Raw genomic sequence first — 21568 nt, forward strand, 5'->3', positions numbered from 1 at the left:
CATCTAAAAAGTGCACCAAGCATTTTATTATTATTATTATTATTATTATTATTATTATTATTATTATTATTATTATTATTATTATTATTATTATTATTATTATTATTATTATTATTATTATTATTATTATTATTATTATTATTGTTATTATTTTAAAGCCTTGGGGCAGACGAAACGTAACAAAAATAAAATTTCCACTCAGGTTATTTTTGCTAAATCGGGATCAGTGTCTTATGAAATAACTGAGTCATTCCAGGTGGATTCAAACTGGAATGTATCTGTGCCAATATTTCTGTTGTCACCTGCAGCACCATTGTTGCCGCTTCCCTTTTTTTTTTTTTCATAAACAGCTGTACTTCATTTCCAAGAAAAACAGGAAATGGTCAATAAACTGAATTCACTGCTCTTCTTGTTTTTCTCAAAAAGAACTACCGGTACATGAAAACTAAATAATCTGTCATGTGAATGAATAAATGCCTGGTTTTCTATATTTTATATGTAACGGTGGTCAGTTAAAACTGTCTTTATTGGCATTCGGCTCCCCAGCAGCCAGAGTTAAAACAAAAGCAGAATGAGTCAACCGAGAATGTGTGTTACATTATGACAAATACAAATTGCCTCAGTGTATCTACTGTGGAATAAGTGTTAGCGCAGCTTTTGAGTAGCTCTACAAGCCCAGCATTTTCAAGGAACTGAAACAAGTTGATCAGCTTTGAGACTCGGGTCTCAGGGAATGTTTGCAGGCGCCATTCATTGATCATAGCAGCTCAAAAAAAGCAAAAACAAAACAGCCCTCTATCAGAACCTTGAAAGGAATTGTATTTAAAAGAATTAAGGCCATAATGTGGCTTCTTTAATTACCTAATCTAAAAAAATCTAAAGGTGTGCGCTGCACACGGTGCGGTGTTTTCAAAACAAACAATACTTTAAGCCTCTTATGAAAGACATTAAGGCAACTAACCTACATGGGTGTGCCCTGTTCAAAACTGTTTTAATGTTTGGTCCATTTTATTCCCAAACCAACTGGATGCACTAATTTAAAATAACAACGCTCGCTCGACAAACTTTAATATTAAATTCAGTCTTGAACTGAATTCAGCCTGGACTTTGAAGTTTTTGAGTGCGTGAATTGTGTTTGCTAGTGGCCTTCCTCGGCCACGTCAAAGGAAAAGCGGTAGGTGATACTGTGTACACACAGTCAGCAGTTCATCCTGGTGCAAATAATGGACTGACAGCAACACAATTCCTCAGAGCAATGAAATGTGTCTCCTACTGTAAGTCTTTGATGCATTTTTTAAAAGAAACGTAATAATTTGTCAGTCAATAACGTCGTCATAATAAGTAGTTTTCTGTGATTCCTGAGTTTTTATTGTGTGTACAGAACTTACTTTATTAGAAAAATAGCTTGATTTTCTTGTAAAAGATAAAATAGTACAATCTAAGCAAAGGTTTTGGTTGTTATTATCGTCACATATGTTTTTAATACAGTGCTTTAAGCATTGTTAGTGTCATTTATCTAATTAATTAAGAATATTTTGCATAACCTTTGCTTACCTTGCGTTTTTGGAATGTGTACTTCTTGTCAAACGGCTTCGAGTCCTCATCTTCGTACACCAGGATGAAGTCCACACTCCTCACGCCGTCGTTGAAGAACAATGAGTCCGGCCGGTTGTTGTACTCAACCTGTGGGCAGAAACGAAGCCCATCGGGTAAGTCGGCGTCCTGAAACTCATACGAGTCTTCCTCCATAATTTCATACATGTTGGCGAGAATGGCAGGTTAAAAAGGACGTTTGGAACGGCAGGTAGTTGCTGCCCCTGATGTGCGAATTTCATTTGTGATGCTATGAAGGGAAAAAGGGAAGAGTCAACAAACCCAAGAATACCCGCCCTCTCTCTCCCTCTCTCCTTCCCACTTTTGTCATTGTAATCTACACTGTTAGCCTTTGCTGTATTTTCTACAGCTAAATACCGCAACATGTTCATTTGTTTAAACCATGACGTTGCAAATGTTAAGAGTGCAGATTAGCTAGGTCAACAAGGATGAATTCTAACGTTGTTCTTTTTTTTCTTTTTGTCAGATGACTTTTTTTTTAACTCCCAAGCTTTTTCCCTCCAAGTGGCTGTGCAGTTCTGTCCTGCTGAGTGCTAACATAGTTTCAACTCTTCAAAAGACAAGACAACAGGTAAAAAGACAGCTCTTCAAACATATTTGAAGCCACAAAATAGTCTGGAAATGTAGAGGAGCAGCTAACCTAATCTATAACTTTGAGCTTGCTACAGCTAGTTAGCCTGCTAAAGTACCATTACATCTCCAACATAGTGTATAAGAGTCTGTAAATGAGGACAAAGGTGGAAAACATTCAAGTGGTTTCTGTTATTTTTTGAGTTGGTTCAGCCACAGTGGCAGGTGGACAAAAAAGTTAATTTCCAAGCCTGGTTCCATATAAGGACTGTTCACCTGTTTAAACCATGCTCTTACAAATGTAAAGTTAAGTCAGTACTAACAGGTGCAATTATGTACAGGTGTAAATTCTGCAGCATTTGTACTTCAGAATTTAGAGAATTTTGTAGTCGTGAAGAAACATCAACACACAGCTAATTATCGGTTTCGTTGTGGAATAGAGCAATGTCCTACTTCCGTCAGAGAAAAAGAAAACATTTAAAAGAAAAAGAGGACTCAATCTTCATCTTGGTTGATGTAATTTTATATCGACTCTTAACTTAAAACACACATCTTAAATCAGAATTGTTCAATTAATTTGTTAAAGGTATCAATTCACCCAAATCACAAACATTTCATTTCATTAACCCATATTGTACTTAGCCATTCAGATATTGTACTTGTGGAATGTAATGCTTTAAAAAATGCATTTAGCCTCACAAACTGTCATTCACATCCGCTGTTTCAGAGTGGTAGCAGGATGTAGGGGTAAAGTCTAGTCTAGTCTCCGGGGTGAGGTTCTCAAAAACCTGTTGTAATCTGGGTGAACTGGCCCTTTAAATATAAATTACTACCAGTAATTCATATTTAAGAGTTTTCCTTTTATGTTTCAAAGGTATCTTCCACCAAGATGTCTGTTGAGATGGAAATGACCTTACCTACTACACCAAGGGTAATCATGCTTGGTAAGAGGAATATTTTCTATCACTATAATTTTTTGTAGCAATGTATGTAATAGTTATGGTAGTCTGTATTTTTACTCACTAGCGTTGGCCTGACAAGGGTTTGTCTATATTAGGAAATAGCTTGATGTCTGCAACCTGGTGGATGGTCAGTATGGAGGAGAAGGTATTTTTCTAGCCTGAGCAACTACATGACTTTGCCAGCGTCCTTGCTGTCTTTTTTAGGTCATATTATGACTTCAATCTGGAGTATCAGGAGTCGGCATCCACCACGCTGGAGATGATACAACGGTAAGTACTCTACACCAAGCCATTTATGAATTAAATTTAATGACAGTTTGACTGATGATGAAGAACCATAGCTGATTGCTGTATTGTATGTCTACATTTTAAAAAATACAATTAATATATTTTATTTCTGTTAAAAGATTCTTTGTGAGGATCAATCCAGATGTTGGTACCAAATGCACAGCCAAAGTCAGTACAAGCTGCAAGACGGGAAGTCAAGAGGAAAGTAGTCAGTGTCAACTCCCGGATCACCACCTTCCTTCAACGACTCGCTGAATTTGAATAGAGGACTTCCAACTAGGTAAGCATTTTACCAAATGTTTATTATTTTATTGTCTTTTCCTCCTATCTTGCATGTTCTGACTTTACTTTAGCCTTTTAAAGATGATTTTAATGATTATTTATAAATGGCATGTGATTCCTACACAACAGCCCTTTAGAGTAGCCTGCATCTTTTCTGTGTCCGTGGTAAAAACTGGATGTCGCTGCATCTCTTACTAAATCACAGAAATGTATAAGTGTGTAGTCGTTTAAGTGAGGTGTTTTTTTATACTATGCAGTTTTCAGTTTATTAGGCAGGCCTTTGCACTGATCCGTCAGCACCAACAAAATGACTAAAAAGATTGTTATGGCATGTTGTATTTCATCGTCTCCTTGGGCACATTTGCAGGGTCTCAATACAGTACGCAATCGTTTGAATTAGTGAAAACTGACTGACTGCTTTTGCCATAAACAATCCAAAAACCTGAAGAGAAGCCAGTCCTGCTCATTCTTTATGCAGCTTCTATTATCACTTCAGTGCAATTGATTGATGTAGGAAATGCATCTGATTTAACAATATTTATTGATATGAATGTCTACCATATAGTACATTATCACACTTGCACTGTTTTTGTGATGTATTGTGTAACAGTGCACATTTAAGCTACTGTGAACTGCTTTCTGACAATGCAGCCTCTGCTGGTTTTTTAAATGAAGTATATTCTATATATTTTTTTAAAGTCAGTCTTTTAATAGTTTATGGCTGGTACTTGATGCACACATGTTCATGTTGCTACATACATGTGCCATAAAAATATTGACATGACCTGTAGTGTGTTCTATGGTTTTGTTGTTTTATAGCACATTATATTGTATTGTGACATTGTTCTTTATGACATTGCGAATATATAAATGGATTTTATTTCAACAAATCTGCTGAAAATAAATACCTGTTTTTATTCACAGTACTTGGACTAAAATTTCTTTTATGAAATTTTTCGGTTTATGGTACAATATATTCTTGTATTAAAAAATGTAAACTTTAATTTACAGTAAAACTGACATTATGTTGTGAAACAAGTTTACAGTAGACCAGCTTTACTATAAAATACATTTACAGTTTTATGCTATAAACTGCATTTACAGTAAAGCAGTTATAACTGTAAATCACACTCACAGTAAAAATTAACTGTGAAATATCATAACAGTAAAGGTACTGTGGAATGGTAATTACAATAAAAAGTCTAACAGTGTATTTAAATGTCTATCTTGTGTAAACTGTGTAATTTGCCTTAGAAATGCATGAAACAAAAAGTTTAATGCTGGTCAATTTGCACAATAATAACAGCCACTGTTATTTTTTTCATTAAAAAATTCAGATTAAATTGTGATTTAACAATGGGGTGATGCATTTTTCACATTTATTTGACTAGCATTTATTTCAGCAGCAAGGCGGCTCAATGTGCTTTACATAATAAAACCAGAAAATGACAAGATTATAAAGAAAACACCATGCAGGCAACAATTGAACAGACATTATGTTTTCATGAGTACCATCACAAAAATCATAAACGCCAAATAATACAATAAATTAAACAATCAAACATTTATGGTGGGTAAAAAGCAAAAGAAAAAAAAAGACATATTTAAAGGTGCAAATGTATTTACAGTACTGTACACAGTGATTATATTTGACCCACATCCACAGACAGGGACTCACCAGATTTGTTTTGTTTCCTGACTCTTCTTCTTTAATAGCGTAATAAGTGGGTAGAAACTCCTCGGGGTAAACTGTAAGAGAGAAACAATGATACAGCCTTAAATAAAACAACAAACACATATAGCAAAAATACAGAGTGGGTTACTTAAAAAATTTCATCTTAGTTTTAATTAAGAAAAAGTGGAGACGCAGTAAGTATATAAAAACCATAGTCATGTAATGAATGCACATTCTGTACATTATACAGAATTCCTTTTTTTTTTTTAGATTTGGGGATTTTTAATAGCCTTAAGCCATAACAACCTGATAAACATTTAATATGATACAAATACAACGCAATGTCTCTACAGAACACGAGTGACACTTTTTCATAGGAACAACTGCTACACTGATGTTTAAATGGAGTTTCTTAACATTAGATTTTCCTTTTACTTAAATTGAAGGTCATGCTATTGCAATAAGACCTGAAATGGAATTCAAGGCTTTTTAGACAGGTTCACAAAAGGTGCAAATAAGGGTGGAGGACACTGTGCAAGTACATGACTGAAACAGAAATAAAGAAAAGTTATTTATAAACGACAACAGTACTCTTTATTTAATCAGCGTTTGTCACTGGGGAGCTGCTGATTTGACAGTTTGCATCTGCTGTAGATCACTCTGGAAAGTGAACAGGACAGCGTTTCTCTTCAAAACATGTTCCTTTTTCTTAGCATTTAACTGTCATCGATACGTTTTTAACTTCATAGATTAAAATTTGTCACTGCAATGGTGAAAGTTGGTTCAGCGTTTAGTTGTGTTTCTCCAAATTCTGGACCTACTCCTCCAGAACTTATCGAGAACAGTTATAGTTATTGACAGACAATTTTTTTAATATATGGATGGTGTCACACACCTTTTCAGGCTCCAGGATATTGTGTAGAGAATAGTGTGAACACTTGGGGAAAAAACATGATGTCTGCTGCACTTTAATTTCCTACTGCTTATTTGCATGTCCAGTCAATAGAGAGTGTGTTTCTTCTGTGTCGTACCAAACGTAAGCGCTGACAGAAAATATCCCCTAGCTAGCAATGCTTCAAACTAGCAACTAAACCAAAGAGCTTTTCAAAGTTTTTGAGAAATCTTAACTTTATCGTGTATTGTTTGAAATACTGCTAGAACCTATGTTCTAAAAAAGCAAAAGCAAGTGAACTTTGTGGGGTGCAAATACTTAAACACAGAGCTGTCACTCACATATGAGTGGTAAGAATGTAAGCTAACGCTACAGCTAATAGTTGACGGCAAGAAGATGACACAGCTTTTAATATGGAAAGTCTTGCCTTCTTGGCACGTGAAGCAGAGCAATAACTAAAGACAGATGTTGTTTTTACAAACTGGCCATAGCAACAGGCTGGGAAAATAACAGTGGAATCACTACTTATATATTTTTTTAAAAAAAGACTTTGCAAAGTCCGAACTTTGATAAAAACAAACAGTGCTTCAACTTGAGTTTTCACACAAACGCCTCAACCGGTTTCGTCTTCATTGCTGCTCTGCCACACGTTTGTTCTGACATGAAAGCTAAGATGTCGCAATGAGTCTTTCTACTTGAGAAATAAGGACTGAAAATCTTTTCCAGGGAATTGCATTAAGTTGGACTCTTGTAAAAAAAATATATATATACCGGATCTGCCACTAACAGTTGCAATCGGCTGAAAAAAAAAAAAAAAAAAATCTGCTTTTATGCCGCAACCCACAGAGCACATGCTAACTTCCTCTCAAGTGAACATCCTCCTATCAGCACAATGGCTCAACAAAATGGCTCAACCAAACAGGAAAACAGCATCATACTTGTACTTGCTCCACCTTTTTACAGTGCATGATTACTATTTAAACCAATAAATCAGATAAAGAAGGCTCTTCTGCCTCTTTTACTGACAGGAAATAAATGTCTGCATTAGACAGTTGTAACATGTGTAATTCACTACAGAGCTACCTCCATGACAATAATCAGCTCAAAGATATGTAAGCGTGAGCAGTGTTTGGTATGGCAAACCCTATCTGTCAGCTTAGAAATGTTTATTTTCCAAAGAAAACAATAATGAAGCATTTATACTTTGCAAAACATTTTGTATTAAAGTGCCAAATTAGATCAAGTATCAGATCAATTACAACTGGGCGACAGTAGCTGTAAGCCTATGTATTCATCTGAACATAATCAACGAATACATTAACAATTAATAACAGAAGACGCAGTCTATTGAGAACCACTTTATGGTCCAGTCTAGATGCTTTGTGTTGTTGGATTCTCCCAACCACAAACCATTACTGATTACCAATAACAAAATACACAGAAATACACACAATATAGTATTTATGATAGGCAATGAAGCTAAATAAAACATAGAAAAGCTCCTACAAAACCTTGGAAATGTATTCACACCTCTTGAACTTTGTAACATTAACAACCAAAACCTTTAATAACACGTAATTGTACTCTTATATAACAGACTTAGTTAGCTAGCTGTCCTGTGAAGACATGAGAAATTGTTGAATGAAACCTGGAAGAAGGCACTTTAGTCAGATGAGAGTAAACTTAGATTTTGTCCTCTCAATGACTGCGCGTCAAGTATTTTATTAATAAGAATGGGGACATATTTCTCTAGATGTACAGACTGGTGCAACCCTAACCATAACCAACAGTTGCACAGCTATAATGGTGGGTTAAACATTAAACACCCACCACACCTTTTAGATTTTCATTTGCAAAAATGTTTTAAAAAACCTGGTAAGATTTTCCTTCAATAAAATTTCAGCATGATTTCCATAAACTATTTGTTACCTTAAATGCTCTATATTATACTTAGTCATGGATTACGTCATCAATTTCTAATAAAAATTTGGAAAGTTAAATCAAATGAGTATCAACAAATGAAATTCCTTCAAGCTTCTTGTTAGTTTCTCAGGGAAACGAGAACTGCGCAGAAAAAATATAAACGTAAACTGACCATGTACTGACAATGTACACAAGAACATGTACATATATGACCGGTACTTTTGGCACTTTTAGATTCCTGTACACCAGAATGATAGAAATGTGGCTGAATTGAAATGATACAGCCAAATGTCACCATAGGTTATGTCACTACGGGATCCAAACATACCAAAAATATATATCACATACGTTAATGAGTGTTGCACAGGTATAAACAACTTAACTGCTGAATGAATATGGAAATTAAAAACCAGTCAAGCCTCATTCATTTCTCAGTTCAACTTGTCAGTACCTCTGTAGTACTGTCATTCAGACATATGGGATTCAAAACATATCAAAAATATATATACATGTTCACATCTGCCGCCTGTGCATAGCTATGCCTTCTGCCGAAGCTAATATCTACAGTCTTCCTTATTTTCGCTCTTGTAGGTACAGCCAATCAGTGTAATGGAAAATAAATAGCACTCCTGAACTGGCTACTTTCCAAATGCTAGCCAGTATCTGCCAGTGGTATACATAATTTTGGGCTGAATGGTAGACTTGAATATATACAGTCAAATGTATTGGCATGTTCATTTTTACACAGATAAGGCAGCAGGCAAAGATAATTTCACTTATGAACATGTTAGATATTTTAGACTTTTGGCACTTTTAATTTCTGCACACTAAACTAAAAAAAACATTAGAGAAGTAACTTTTTGAGATGGTAAACCCAAATTTCTTGCGAGGTTTGTATCAGATGAGGAGGTAGTCAAAAAATAATTATAGATATGACCACGTAATAATGTCACTAGATCTTGGCACATTTAGAACCCCAAACATTTGTCCGACTATTTTATGTAGTCCAGATGCAATGGTGGAATGGGGCTTTTTCTGAGAGGTGTTGAACGTCACGCCCATAGCTGAACAGTTGTTTCCACTGAACCCAGTATGCATATTTTGAATATTTAAACACTACGTTTTTACATTATTTTCAACTAGCTAGTGACAGTGGGTTTCATATAAGCATGTAAGAGCTCGAGTGGAAATAAAATAAGTTATAACTTGAATGTCATCAAGTTAAAGTTACAATAGATTAAAAATAATATGGAGAAATGTTGGTATCTCCCGGCGGTTTTAGAGTTACACCAAAAAAAGAAGACTGCTATTTGAAGTGTAGTAGAATTACCGGGCAGTTATGGAGAATTAAAGATACCACACGGCGGCCGCGATAAAGCCATAAGTAACCTCAGCTTAGACACAATAAGCACGTCAGGACTTAAAAGTTCTGTTGCGAAAGAAAAAGTGGCGCTCTCACCAACTTCCTCATGTATCATCCCCAGTTTCGAATCACTGAAGTCCTCAGTGTCCGAGTCCATCTCAGGTATATTGTCGTCCATGGTTCCCGCAGCGAGTCAGGAGGGTCCTCCTCTAACAACAGCTGAAATAATCCACAAATTTACTCTGTTAACAGCAAGAGATGAGTTAGTGTGGGTTTAAAGCGTGACTCAGCCTCCGGTACATTCCTGCATAATTTCAACACACTATCAGTTGAACAAAAAAAAAAAAAACAAAAAAAAAAAAACTTGGTCAAGTTGAAGCTTGACAAAATGAAAATCATACAATAGGGTGGGGTTGAAGAAGAGGCGGCGGCGAAGAAGGAGGAGGAGAGGGAGGAGGAAGAGGAGGACAGAGTGTTGAAGCGAGATTTGATCACGTCAGACGGGAACCTTTAGGTAGCTACGTTAACATTTTACCGAATGTTTCCGAACTTGAATAGGTCCAAGTTCAAGTTATATGTATATGTTGAGTAAGAACAAGGTTATAAGGCAATGGTTACTATAACTTAGCCCAGGATATTACTTTAAATCTCATATGAGTTCACCAATATCTATCTATCTATCCATCTATATCTTTATATATATATATATATATATATATATATATATATATAGATATATAGATAGATAGATATAGATCTATATATATCTAGCTATCTATCTATTTTATCTATATCTATCTATCTATCTATCTATCTATCTATCTATATATATATATATATATATATATATATATATATATATATAGATATATATATATCTATGATTAGAAACTAACTGTAAAACGTACATATTTAGTTGACTGAAAGACACAGGGTGACATAGTGGATGTGTTTATTAATGGGAATTTTGACAAAAACTTGTCCCAGCTAAAACAAAATCCAAAAAGTTGTTTCTCAGGAGATTAGAACTGGCTACTATATGACAATTATGAGAGATTTTTAATGCACAAAGGCTATGCTAGACTGTCAGTTTTCCAGCGAGCAAGACTCCCTACAAAGAGTGGAAGCCACAAAGGTAATTGTTTTCAATTACCTTTCACATACCTTTCACATTTTGTCTTTCACACAGAATGAAAGACAAAATGCTGCTTAAAGCCCCCAAACCTCCAAATGAATGCTTGAATTTTAACACAAACCACCGATCTAAACTTTTTATATTTGTTTAAGAATAAGCATACCAGTCTACAGAAAAGTTGAGTGGACGGAAAAAGTGTGGTGGACATAGATCCATAAGCAACAGGTATAAGTGCAGACGCAAGAGGAATATGAAGTAAGGTAGTTGAGAATTTTAGGGAAATTCACAAAGAAAAAATTAAACAGGGTTTTTAAGCAAAATTTATTTTATTTTAGCTATAAGGAGCAAAGTCAAATTTCTGACAAACAGCAAGATATTTATCAGTGCGGGTTTAAAGCATGACTCAGCTTCCTGCACATTCCTGGATTATTTCAACACACTATCAGTTGAAAAAAACTAAACAAAACTTCAAAGATCACCAGCAGATGACGTGGCTTCTCAAATCAACCGGGGAAACAAATCTTTGGAACTCAAAAAGCTTGCAGTATGTGTCTCTCCACTCTTCCACGAGATTCTCGGACCTTAATTTCCAAATAAATGCAAATTTTACTTTCTTCTGAAAGTCAAGCTTGGGAACAGTCCAATTATTTTTTTCTTCTTAACTCAAGTAAGAAGACTCTTATGACATTGTCACTTATTTGGTAATGGTTTAAGACCAGGAATGGAACGGTTCCTGATCCATTTCTGGATCAGGAATGGATCAGGACTTGGACCAGGAATTGTGCCACAATGGCTGTGCTGTGGCCATGTCTACTTGCATGTTTTCCTGTAGCACTTTTTGCCTTTTACAAAATAAAAAGTGAAGTCACGGTTATCCAAGTTAATAGAAATAAACAAACACTTAAAAATATTATGCTGTGTAATTAATCTACGTAATTTTTTAAAAGTTGTGTTGTACTGAAGTAAATTAACTTCGTTGAGAAATATTCCTCTAATCTTTGTCTTTGCATTGGTCATAAATAAACTGAAAATCCAGTTGAGTTAGAGAAAGCATATCATTTATTTTTCTCTACATCTATGAGGTTGAATCCTATAATGTCATAAACGTGAACAAATTAAGTGGCGAAAATGGGGTTCCTTTCACTCAGTTCATTCACTTTGGACATCGCATCGATCGAAAATGGGAACGTGTTTTACTTGAACGTCATCAACGAGGGGAATCAAAAGAGCGACGGAACAGTGAGACTACTTCCGCTAATAACAAAACTGCTAGCCCGAATGGATCTGAAGTGTTTTGTTTGTTCTTAGCTTTAGCGCGCATCTAAAAACGGACCATATGTTAGTGGATTACCCTGAAGACCCACATATAAGTATTTTACAACTGACCCAATGTGTAGCTGCCTGAACTGCTGAACGCTATAAAACAATCCACCTGCTGTTAGCTTACATGCTAACGCAGCGGTTGCTTTAGCACGTCGGTTGATATTAGTTCGTTGTTATCCGTTATAAACATGACCTGAGACTGACGGTCACTCAGATCGAAAGTTGTAACCATTTATAGACGCATCTGATTTCCACACCAGACAGCTTTCTGACCAGGTGAGATAATTGGGCAACAGGTCATGTTTTGTTTCACCTATCAGTCTCAATTAAACATAGCAGCTATGGTTCTGAATGCGATAACTAACTCCCGTCTTTTATGTAAAGCACTTGGAGAAAAATGATTGATATGGGTCTGAAAAAAAATGTCCAATGTCATGCTAACACATTCAGTTTGTTAACGTTTCTATAAACTAGAGTAAAATGTCTCTCTGCTTTAGATATGCTTTTGTTCTCTCGTGTTTTTCAGATTTTACACACTCTACAGATTAGCAAAAATGAAGATGTTTTCAGTAGCACACAAGACGGTCTTCGTGGTGGACCACTGTCCCTACATGGCCGAGTCCAGTCGTCAGCAGGTGGAGTGTGACGTGCTAACGAAGAGCCGAGCGCAAGGGGTCATTCCTCTGGCCCCCGTGTCCAAGTCCCTGTGGACCTGCGCCGTGGAGTGCTCCATGGAGTACTGCAGGATCCTCTTCGATGTTTACCCAAAGGACAAGCTGGTTGGATCCTTTCTGATTTTTTTTATTTTTGTTTAAAAAGAACATTTTAATTATCGTTTTACAACTTGAATTTAAAAAAAAAACCTTTTGGTCTGAAAGTTTCAGTATAATAACTAAGTCCATTCTTTTCTGCAGTAACAATTCTTCCTCCCGATGAAAACCTTTATGAAATATGGTGAGGTAAACTATGTTTAAAGAACTTGTGTTGTTGCCTCTTACAGGTGAATTACATTGTGAGTGACTCAGAGTTCCACATATTAAACACATGGAGGCGAGAAGATCAGAGCACCCATGAAGTAAGCCTCTCTTCCTGAGTGGGCTATTTTGAACATTGTCACATTTTCAACAACAAAAGAAAAACGTAAAAGTGGATCTCTTCTTTTGATTTCCAGCTAATGTCGGCTCTGGCAGCTGTCGGGCCGCCAAATCCACGCGAGGACCCGGAATGCTGCAGCATCTTGCACGGCCTGGTCGCTGCCGTGGAGGCGCTGTGCAAGATCACGGAGCTGCAGCATGAGAAGCGCACGGCTTTAATGGACACAGCGGAGAGAGTGGCCAACAGAGGGCGAATTATCTGCTTAACTAACGCTAAAAGGTAAAATATAAGTAGACACTGCTTAGGTTCTATAGAGCTACTTCCTTGTACAAGTGCACATTTAAATTTAGGCAGACTTGAATAATTATCCAAATAACTAAGGTTTGTGGTTTCGGTAAGTATGAACTTGGTGTGTATTGAATTACTCGACATTAATCTCCCAAATTTTGTAGATTAATCTAATTATGGAAAAAATCGATAGATGATGGACGTCATCACAGAATCAGGAGTTTAACCACAACTCCCTGCATGACAGGTGCAATGCGCGACAACAAACGATCTTCAACCCACAAGCGTTTTTTAGAAAAAAGAAAAAATCTGATCAGAAAATAAAAGTTAAAAGCAAAAACTCTTCACCGTTGGACCAATGCCAAATGCCACAAAACAAAACACGATGAAGGGAAGTTAAAACGAGACACGAAAGAGCAGAATTGTTACAAAGAGATGAAAGTATTTATTTTTTTTGGTAATTTGTCGCATCTGTTTCTTGCTCCGTCAGTGATACTCATGTGCGGATGTTGGAGGACTGCATCCAGGAAACCATTTCAGAACAAAACAAGCTGGCAGCAGGCTCCGACAGGTCTGTAGCCACCCAGCTTCATTTGGTCAAATTAGCTTCATATTTACGGTGAAGTCAGTTTTGCCCAAATGTGATCCTGGTCTGTTTTATCCGTGGGGGTTTCAGGTTGATGGCCATCCAGCAGTGTGATCTGGTTCTAGTTCACATCTACCCACAGGGGGAGGAAACACTGGTGTCGGACCGACCCAAGAAAGAGGTGGGTGAGACCCCCGGGGGACTAAGTCTACATATTGCACACACACACACAAACTGCTCATCTGCTGGTATTACAACACCACACTGTACCGTGTCTCCTTCAGATCTCCCCGCTGCTCACTAGTGAAGTTTACAGCGTGCGTGCTGGGAGACATCTGGCTTCTAAACTCAACATTCTGGTCCAGCAGCACTTTGACTTGGCCTCCACCACCATAACAAACATCCCCATGAAGGTAAGGGACCTGCTTCTGATTCCATTTGTGTGTACTTTTGCTCACCAACATAAAACTTTGACGTGTTTTGTTCTTGCTTCTAGAAAGAAAAAAAAAAAAAAGTTCAGATCACCGTGTTTGGTTATTTTCCTCATTATATTTGCTTGTATTTCTGTTTCTTCCTCCTCTCTAAAGCACACTGTTTTCCTTTTTGCTTGCTGAATCGTCGTAACAAATCTCTCCAGCTCCGTCCTTTTTTTTGTTCAGCCCATCTGCATGCTGATATGACTGTGAACGTGCTGCTGGTTTCATGCTGTATTTTCTGTTTTGCTAGCCCACATTAAATGTTTGCGAACAGGTTAGTACTCTGATCACACACACATCAAAGTACGCAATAGGGAAGAGTTCACAGCATGTAGCTCCGCTGTTGAGACTGTCATTTTGTTTTGGTGCTGAGGCTCAAGTAGAGAACAGGCAACGTTGGTCTGAACGTGTTTACTGTTCAAGAGAGAGAATTGACCTTATTTGTGACACTTTCTACCAGATTAAAATGTAACAACAACCTTGATTATGTAGCTGTTGGGTGTAAATGTGACCAGCGTTGCCTCCTCTGAGTTACTTACTACCATCAGTGTGTATTCCTGGAAAGTTTTCCAATCCAGCTCTGCTCTGTTTTCCCTTCCTTTCAGTTATTGCCCTCCAATGGAAAACTTTTGTTTTTTTTTGTTCCCCTCTCCCCATTCAGTGTGTCCATGTGCTCCATTGTAAAGTCCGATGGAGTCCTAGCCAATTGTACAGTACACTGCAAAAATATTCAACCTCTTTCAGACCCCTTACTGCGATACCCCTAAATAAAATCCAATGCAATCCAAAGCTCCAAACATTTCACAGAAGACTAGTCTGGCCCTCATCTGAAAATGCAGCAAGTATGGCACAACTGCTAATAACCATAAGACATGACCAGTGTGAGAATGAGAGCATTGGTCAAGGAAGCAGCCAAGAGGCAGAACAGCTATTAATCAAAACTATTACAAGTCCTGCTTGCTAACTGCCTCAAAACAAGAAGGGGACGCGGACAAAACATGAAACAAGGTGCTTTTCGACCTGCATGCAACTAGCAATTTGAACACATCATCTGTGTACATTTGAGTTCATGGGAAGATGAATGGGAGAAGTCCAGTTTGAGGCCACAGCCAAGCCTGCAATAGAAAGCATTCTCACGAGTTAGGCCTAGTCAAAGTTCAAACCGAATTTCAATTCACTGGATAAAATCTGATCCTGTCGCTTTCCAAAGTTGGTGGAAACCTGCCCCAAAACGCCCAGGTTTGCATCTTCTGCAAAACGTAGGCATTCAAGTTTTCAAACCAGAGTGTATCGTATTCTTTTTAGTTTATACTTCAGAAATACTTTTGTTTTTATACAATATAATACGTTAAATGTTGCGGTTGTGGCGTAAAGGGTAGAATCAAGTTTGGGTTTTTGGTTTTTTTTGAATACTTTTGCAAAGTTCTGTACATGGTTGAGAAATCTAAAGCAGTTTCTTTGCCTTTTGTGTGTCAAATCAAATCAGACTTGATCCCAAACACGTGACGCAGTTTTTCCTTCAAAGCTGCTCATCAAACGGTTCCCGGAGCAATCATTTTTCTTTTACGTCTTGTCTCTCCTTTTGGATACATGAAATCAGCAAGCAGAGTTAATGTTTGCCTCTGCGAACCTGTTTATGCTCGAGCCCCGGTTTTCCAGTCTCACCTGCGTTTGTCACTTTGTGTGTGGGTGAACAGGAGGAGCAGCATGCCAACACATCAGCGAATTATGACGTGGAGCTCCTGCATCACCGAGACGCACACATTGAGTTCTTTAAAAGCGGTGGGTCTTCATGCATCACAGGACCGTGGGCTGAAGTCGTTGGACCAAATGCTTCCGAGTGTGATCCAATAATCGATATTTGGGGTCTGTATTCTGCAGGGGACTTGCACATGGCGGGAACAAGCACTAGAGAAAACGGAGTGAAAGAGACGATGACGCTGAAATGGTGCACACCCCGGACGAACAGCATCGGTGGGACCGAGCCACACGAGTTTCATTTATTTTTAGACTTATGTGAAATACTTTTACGCGTCTAAAAGTTGTACAGCAGCTCAATCTTTTGCTTGAAACAAAGAAATACACCTGACCTCAATTATACCGCATGTTCAAGTTCCCGTTTTAACAGTTTAAATTCCTGATTTTAAGCATCTTCAGATCATTAAATTAACTTGAAGCAGCTATAACTGCAGAAGAAAACAATGCATAGTGCTTTACGTCGTGGAATACAGAATTTCCCGCATCAAAGTTATGTTAATGAGTGCAACAATTATAAATACCTTAACTTTTTGATTTTTTTTTTCCATCTACCTCTGCAGAACTGCATTACTGCACAGGAGCCTACCGCATCTCCCCTACAGACGTAAACAGTCGTCCATCGTCATGCCTGACAAACTTTCTTCTTAACGGTGAGCTGCGGAAATCTGTTGGTCTCTTTCAATGGCGCTGTTCTCAAAAATGTAAATTTTTTAATTTTTTTACTTTTCTGCTCATAGGGAGGTCAGTGTTACTAGAGCAGCCTAGAAAGTCGGGGTCAAAGGTCATCAGCCACATGCTCAGCAGCCACGGAGGCGAGATCTTCCTGCATGTCCTCAACAGCAACCGCTCCACCCTGGAGGACCCGCCCTCCATCAGCGAGGGCTGCGGCGGCCGAGTGACGGACTACAGAATCACCGTGCGTTCAGCTCACTGCGCCCGCGCTGAAATGTGACGCACGATTTAACCGCAGCGTTGCCGTTTTCCCTCAGGACTTTGGTGAATTTATGAGGGACAACCGGCTCACCCCTGTGGCGGAGTCTTCTCATGATCCGTCAGGGAAACTGCCGGTAGAACGGGCCAAAGCTCAGCTGGAACGTTACACCAGATACTGGCCAATGATCATCTCCCAGACTACCATCTTCAACATGCAGGCGGTGAGTATCACTCAGGTTTTTTTATTTTATATATTCGCCTCCCTCATTCACGTATAACCAGCATATAGAGATTCGTGTAAGCGTTTTTGCACATGTCCACCAGGTGGTGCCGTTGGCTAACCTCATAGTGAAAGAGGTTCTCACTGAGGAGGACTTGCTAACCTGCCAGAAAACCATCTACAACCTGGTTGACATGGAGAGGAAGAACGACCCGCTCCCCATTTCTACAGTCGGATCCAGAGGCAAAGGCCCCAAGAGGCGAGCTTTCTACTTTAGCATCCTTCGTCTAGAGCAGGGATGTCAAACTTTTAGTCATTTTGCGGCATTTCAAGCTCAAGAATGTTCTTAACGGGCTGGGTTTGCATTTATAAAGCCATAAACAAATGAAAAATATTAATAAATAACAGTCTCTGCATTCGATTAGTACTTCTTAGAATCAAGTCTGATTTAACTGAACATCCCCTAACATTGATCAGTCCCTCCAGGATTTCCCAATAAGTCTGTGATTTTTTTGGGAGATTTTTTTTTTCGCGAGGCATTTTGCAATATTTGCGGTTATGTGTGACGTTATCAATCCCTGACTACAACTTGACATCAGGTCAGGCTGAGGCAGCAGTGAAATAAAAAGTAAGAAATATTACCAGCTGCAGGTGGGAGTTAGCAGCAACTAAAACAAAATGGTTTTTTAAAAAATTTTGCCAAAAACTTTCAACAAACTCTCAGTTTTGAATTAGTGCGAAAATTGGCAGGGACCCGTTGATTCTGGATTCCGAAACGCTGGAGGGACGAATTGATGTCATTTGGTGTTTGATGTCTAAAGAGACACATAAAAAGCTATGGATGTATGCCACAAACAGTCCAATTTATTAAAAGTTTTGTTAGAATTTCCTGGAGAAGCACCTGCGAACATCAATTTCCAACAAGTTCTCAATTGGATTTACTGGAAGGTTTGGACTTTGACTAGGCACTTTTACTCCATCTCACCAGAAATGAGGATGAATCCCATCAGTGATGAGTTTGAATTGCTGTCGTTGGCAGGGATGAGCAGTACCGCATCATGTGGAACGAGCTGGAAACGCTGGTGAAGACGCACGCCGGCGCCACCGACAGGCACCAAAGAGTTCTGGACTGCATCGTCGCCTGCCGCAGCAAACCTCCAGAGGAAGAGGAGAGGAAGAAGAGAGGGAGGAAGAGGGAAGAGAGGGAGGACAGGACAGAGAAAAATGGCAGCAAAGAGGCAGAAGATAAAAGCTGGCAGGAATCTGAAAGGCGAGTGCGACGTTTCCTGTCTGCATGTGCAGCTCTTACTTATCTCCTCCTCTGATGTCTGTTTATTCTCCTCTCTACTGCAGACTAAAGGGTTTGCTGGAGAAGGAGGATCAGGAATCCGAAGTGATCAAAGATTCCCCGGACTCACCGGAGCCGCTCAACAAGAAGCCTCGCCTGATCTCAGAGGACGTTCAGCCTCCAGAGAGAGCAAAAGGTTCCAACACTAACTTTCACATCAAAACCTAAACAACCCACCAACAAACGACAAATCCTGATTGTTTTTTTTGTTTGTTTTTGTCTTTTTCCCCTCTCCTCAGGTCCTGCCACACTCCTCAGCATGTGGACCAATCGGATCACTGTGGCCAATTCTAGGAAGCACCAGGAGTTTTTTGGAAGAGCAAGCTCGGTGAACAGCAAGTTCGAGTTGTACCAGCACCTGAAGGAGGAGAACGGGTGAGCTTTGAAACCAGTCCGACCCGCACTTCCATCCTTCCTGTTCTTGTGGGCTCCACATGCAGTTTTATTGTACTTTTCACAGGATGGATGCCCATGAAAATGGAAAAGCTACCAGATGATCGTCCAGTTGATCCGTTTCTCTGGCGAAGACTCTGACGTTCTCCAATACAGACAATAACTGAATTGGATGGTGAATTGTAACAATAAATTTCAAATTTTTTACGCATCATTTTGTAGATATGGTCTTTACATACGGTATTATTCAATAAAAGCTGTCTGTAGGAAACAAAAGTTTGCTTTTTTTATAAGGAACAATATTGTTACCACACAAAAATTTGCATAAGTATACAAGTTACATAGTTTTTTTGAATGTTACTAAATATTTTTGAGCAGCAGAGTGAGCAGTGGACTCAATATATCCCTCCACCTGCAGTAGAGAAAGATACTAAAATAGGTTTAATCTCACCTAGAGGTTTTTTCACACATGAATCTAAAGGAAAGAAAGGTATTCTAACTTTCTTTTTAACTTTTGCTAAATATTATGTAAAAATATTCTCAGCTTGTGCTTAAGGTTTTGTTTATTGAATGACAGATATCAGCAGTGAGACATTCACAGGCTTAAATAAAATTTGGATTTGCTACATTTGATATATATTTAATCAAAGTAAAATGGCAATGATGATGTCAGATGAGACTAAAATGTAAGTTTTGAGGCTAAATCAGCAAAATGTGATGTTGGATTTAAAAGTAACAACACGCATAACCTTGAAGTGCTAAGCCAGTCTAGTTTATTTTGTGCTATTATATTTATACCTGCATTTCTCTAGTTGTTTTTAATTGTGTTGATGCTTTTTTCTGTCAGAAAGTTGAAGTACTTTAAACTATATCATTAATGCACATAATCATCCAACACATCTCACAGCTCTGTTTCAGCTCAATGCAAACTATTTGGCCTGGTCTATTGTAGAGGAATATAATTATATTCATAGTTTAAAATGATGTTTGTTTGGATGGTTTGCACTAAAGAAGATAAAAGCTCCTCTGATGTGCTGGAGAAGGAGGATCCAACAAGAAGCCTCGCCTGATCTCAGACAGCCTCAGAGAGAGCAAAAGGTTCCAACACTAACTTTCATCAAAACCTAAACAACCCACCAACAAACGACAAATCCTGATTGTTTTTTTTGTTTGTTTTTGTCTTTTTCCCCTCTCCTCAGGTCCTGCCACACTCCTCAGCATGTGGACCAATCGGATCACTGTGGCCAATTCTAGGAAGCACCAGGAGTTTTTTGGAAGAGCAAGCTCGGTGAACAGCAAGTTCGAGTTGTACCAGCACCTGAAGGAGGAGAACGGGTGAGCTTTGAAACCAGTCCGACCCGCACTTCCATCCTTCCTGTTCTTGTGGGCTCCACATGCAGTTTTATTGTACTTTTCACAGGATGGATGCCCATGAAAATGGAAAAGCTACCAGATGATCGTCCAGTTGATCCGTTTCTCTGGCGAAGACTCTGACGTTCTCCAATACAGACAATAACTGAATTGGATGGTGAATTGTAACAATAAATTTCTAATTTTTTACGCATCATTTTGTAGATATGGTCTTTACATACTGTATTATTCAATAAAAGCTGTCTGTAGGAAACAAAAGTTTGCTTTTTTTATAAGGAACAATATTGTTACCACACAAAAATTTGCATAAGTATACAAGTTACATAGTTTTTTTGAATGTTACTAAATATTTTTGAGCAGCAGAGTGAGCAGTGGACTCAATATACAGTTAGGGCCAGAAATATTTGGACAGTGACATAAGGTTTGTTATTTTAGCTGTTTACAAAAACATGTTCAGATATACAATCATATATATAATATGGGCTGAAAGTGCACACTCCCAGCTGCAATATGAAAGTTTCCACATCCAAATCGGAGAAAGGGTTTAGGAATCATAGCTCTGTAATTGTAATCAATTAAGTAGTTAAAAGGTCTAGGGTTGATTCCAGGTGTGGTCTTGCATTTGAAGCTGTTGCTGTGACCAGACAACATGCGGTCAAATTTTGGAACTCTCAATTGTGAAGCAGAACATCCTGAGGCTGAAAAAAGAAAAATCCATCAGAGAGATAGCACAGCTCAAAAAATATTTGGCCTGGTCTACGGTGGTGGAGAATATAATTATATTCATAGTTTAAAAAGATGTTTGGGTGGTTTGCACTAAGATATGTTTTAAACAGAAAAGTACTCAGGGAAGTGGTGTATCTGTCTCAAGTCAACAGTAAAGAGAAGATGTGGATTAAGTAAATACAAAGGGTTCACATCTAGATGCAAACCATTCATCAATTCCAAAAATAGACAGGCCAGAGTTAAATTTGCCGAAAAACACCTCAAGAAGCCAGCCCAGTACTGGAAAAGTATTCTATGGACAGATGAGACAAAGATCAACCTGTACCAGAATGATGGGAAGAAAAAAG

The 21568-nt window shown here is 38.2% G+C and overlaps 2 protein-coding genes and 1 long non-coding RNA gene across 4 annotated transcripts in view; 2 read left to right on the top strand and 1 right to left on the bottom strand.

The window, feature by feature from the left end:
• ano6 (anoctamin 6) overlaps positions 1–21568 on the bottom strand; it is a 38600-nt gene that overhangs the window by 11612 nt on the left and 5420 nt on the right. For both annotated transcript variants that reach the window (XM_044108570.1, XM_044108569.1), the window contains exons 2-4: positions 9666–9788; positions 5395–5465; positions 1555–1683 (exon numbers count right to left, since the gene is read on the bottom strand). In XM_044108570.1, coding sequence (XP_043964505.1) covers positions 1555–1683; positions 5395–5465; positions 9666–9747 — 282 coding nt within the window. In that variant the 5' untranslated portion in view covers positions 9748–9788. The remainder of the gene's footprint in view (positions 1–1554; positions 1684–5394; positions 5466–9665; positions 9789–21568) is intronic.
• ints13 (integrator complex subunit 13) lies at positions 11932–19395 on the top strand. Its single transcript, XM_044108571.1, has 17 exons — positions 11932–12303; positions 12554–12806; positions 13028–13102; positions 13199–13401; positions 13901–13981; positions 14087–14177; positions 14281–14409; positions 16170–16254; positions 16354–16446; positions 16791–16880; positions 16968–17146; positions 17220–17384; positions 17488–17642; positions 18423–18653; positions 18737–18867; positions 18971–19106; positions 19192–19395. Exons 2-17 carry the CDS (start codon positions 12582–12584, stop codon positions 19226–19228), a joined length of 2106 nt encoding a protein of 701 aa, XP_043964506.1. The 5' UTR covers positions 11932–12303; positions 12554–12581; the 3' UTR covers positions 19229–19395.
• LOC122826564 lies at positions 20205–20688 on the top strand. Its single transcript, XR_006369815.1, has 3 exons — positions 20205–20222; positions 20324–20459; positions 20545–20688. It is a non-coding gene; the product is annotated as an uncharacterized LOC122826564 (long non-coding RNA).

The sequence above is a fragment of the Gambusia affinis genome, linkage group LG23 (genome assembly GCF_019740435.1).
Source record: "Gambusia affinis linkage group LG23, SWU_Gaff_1.0, whole genome shotgun sequence".
Taxonomy (NCBI): domain Eukaryota; kingdom Metazoa; phylum Chordata; class Actinopteri; order Cyprinodontiformes; family Poeciliidae; genus Gambusia; species Gambusia affinis.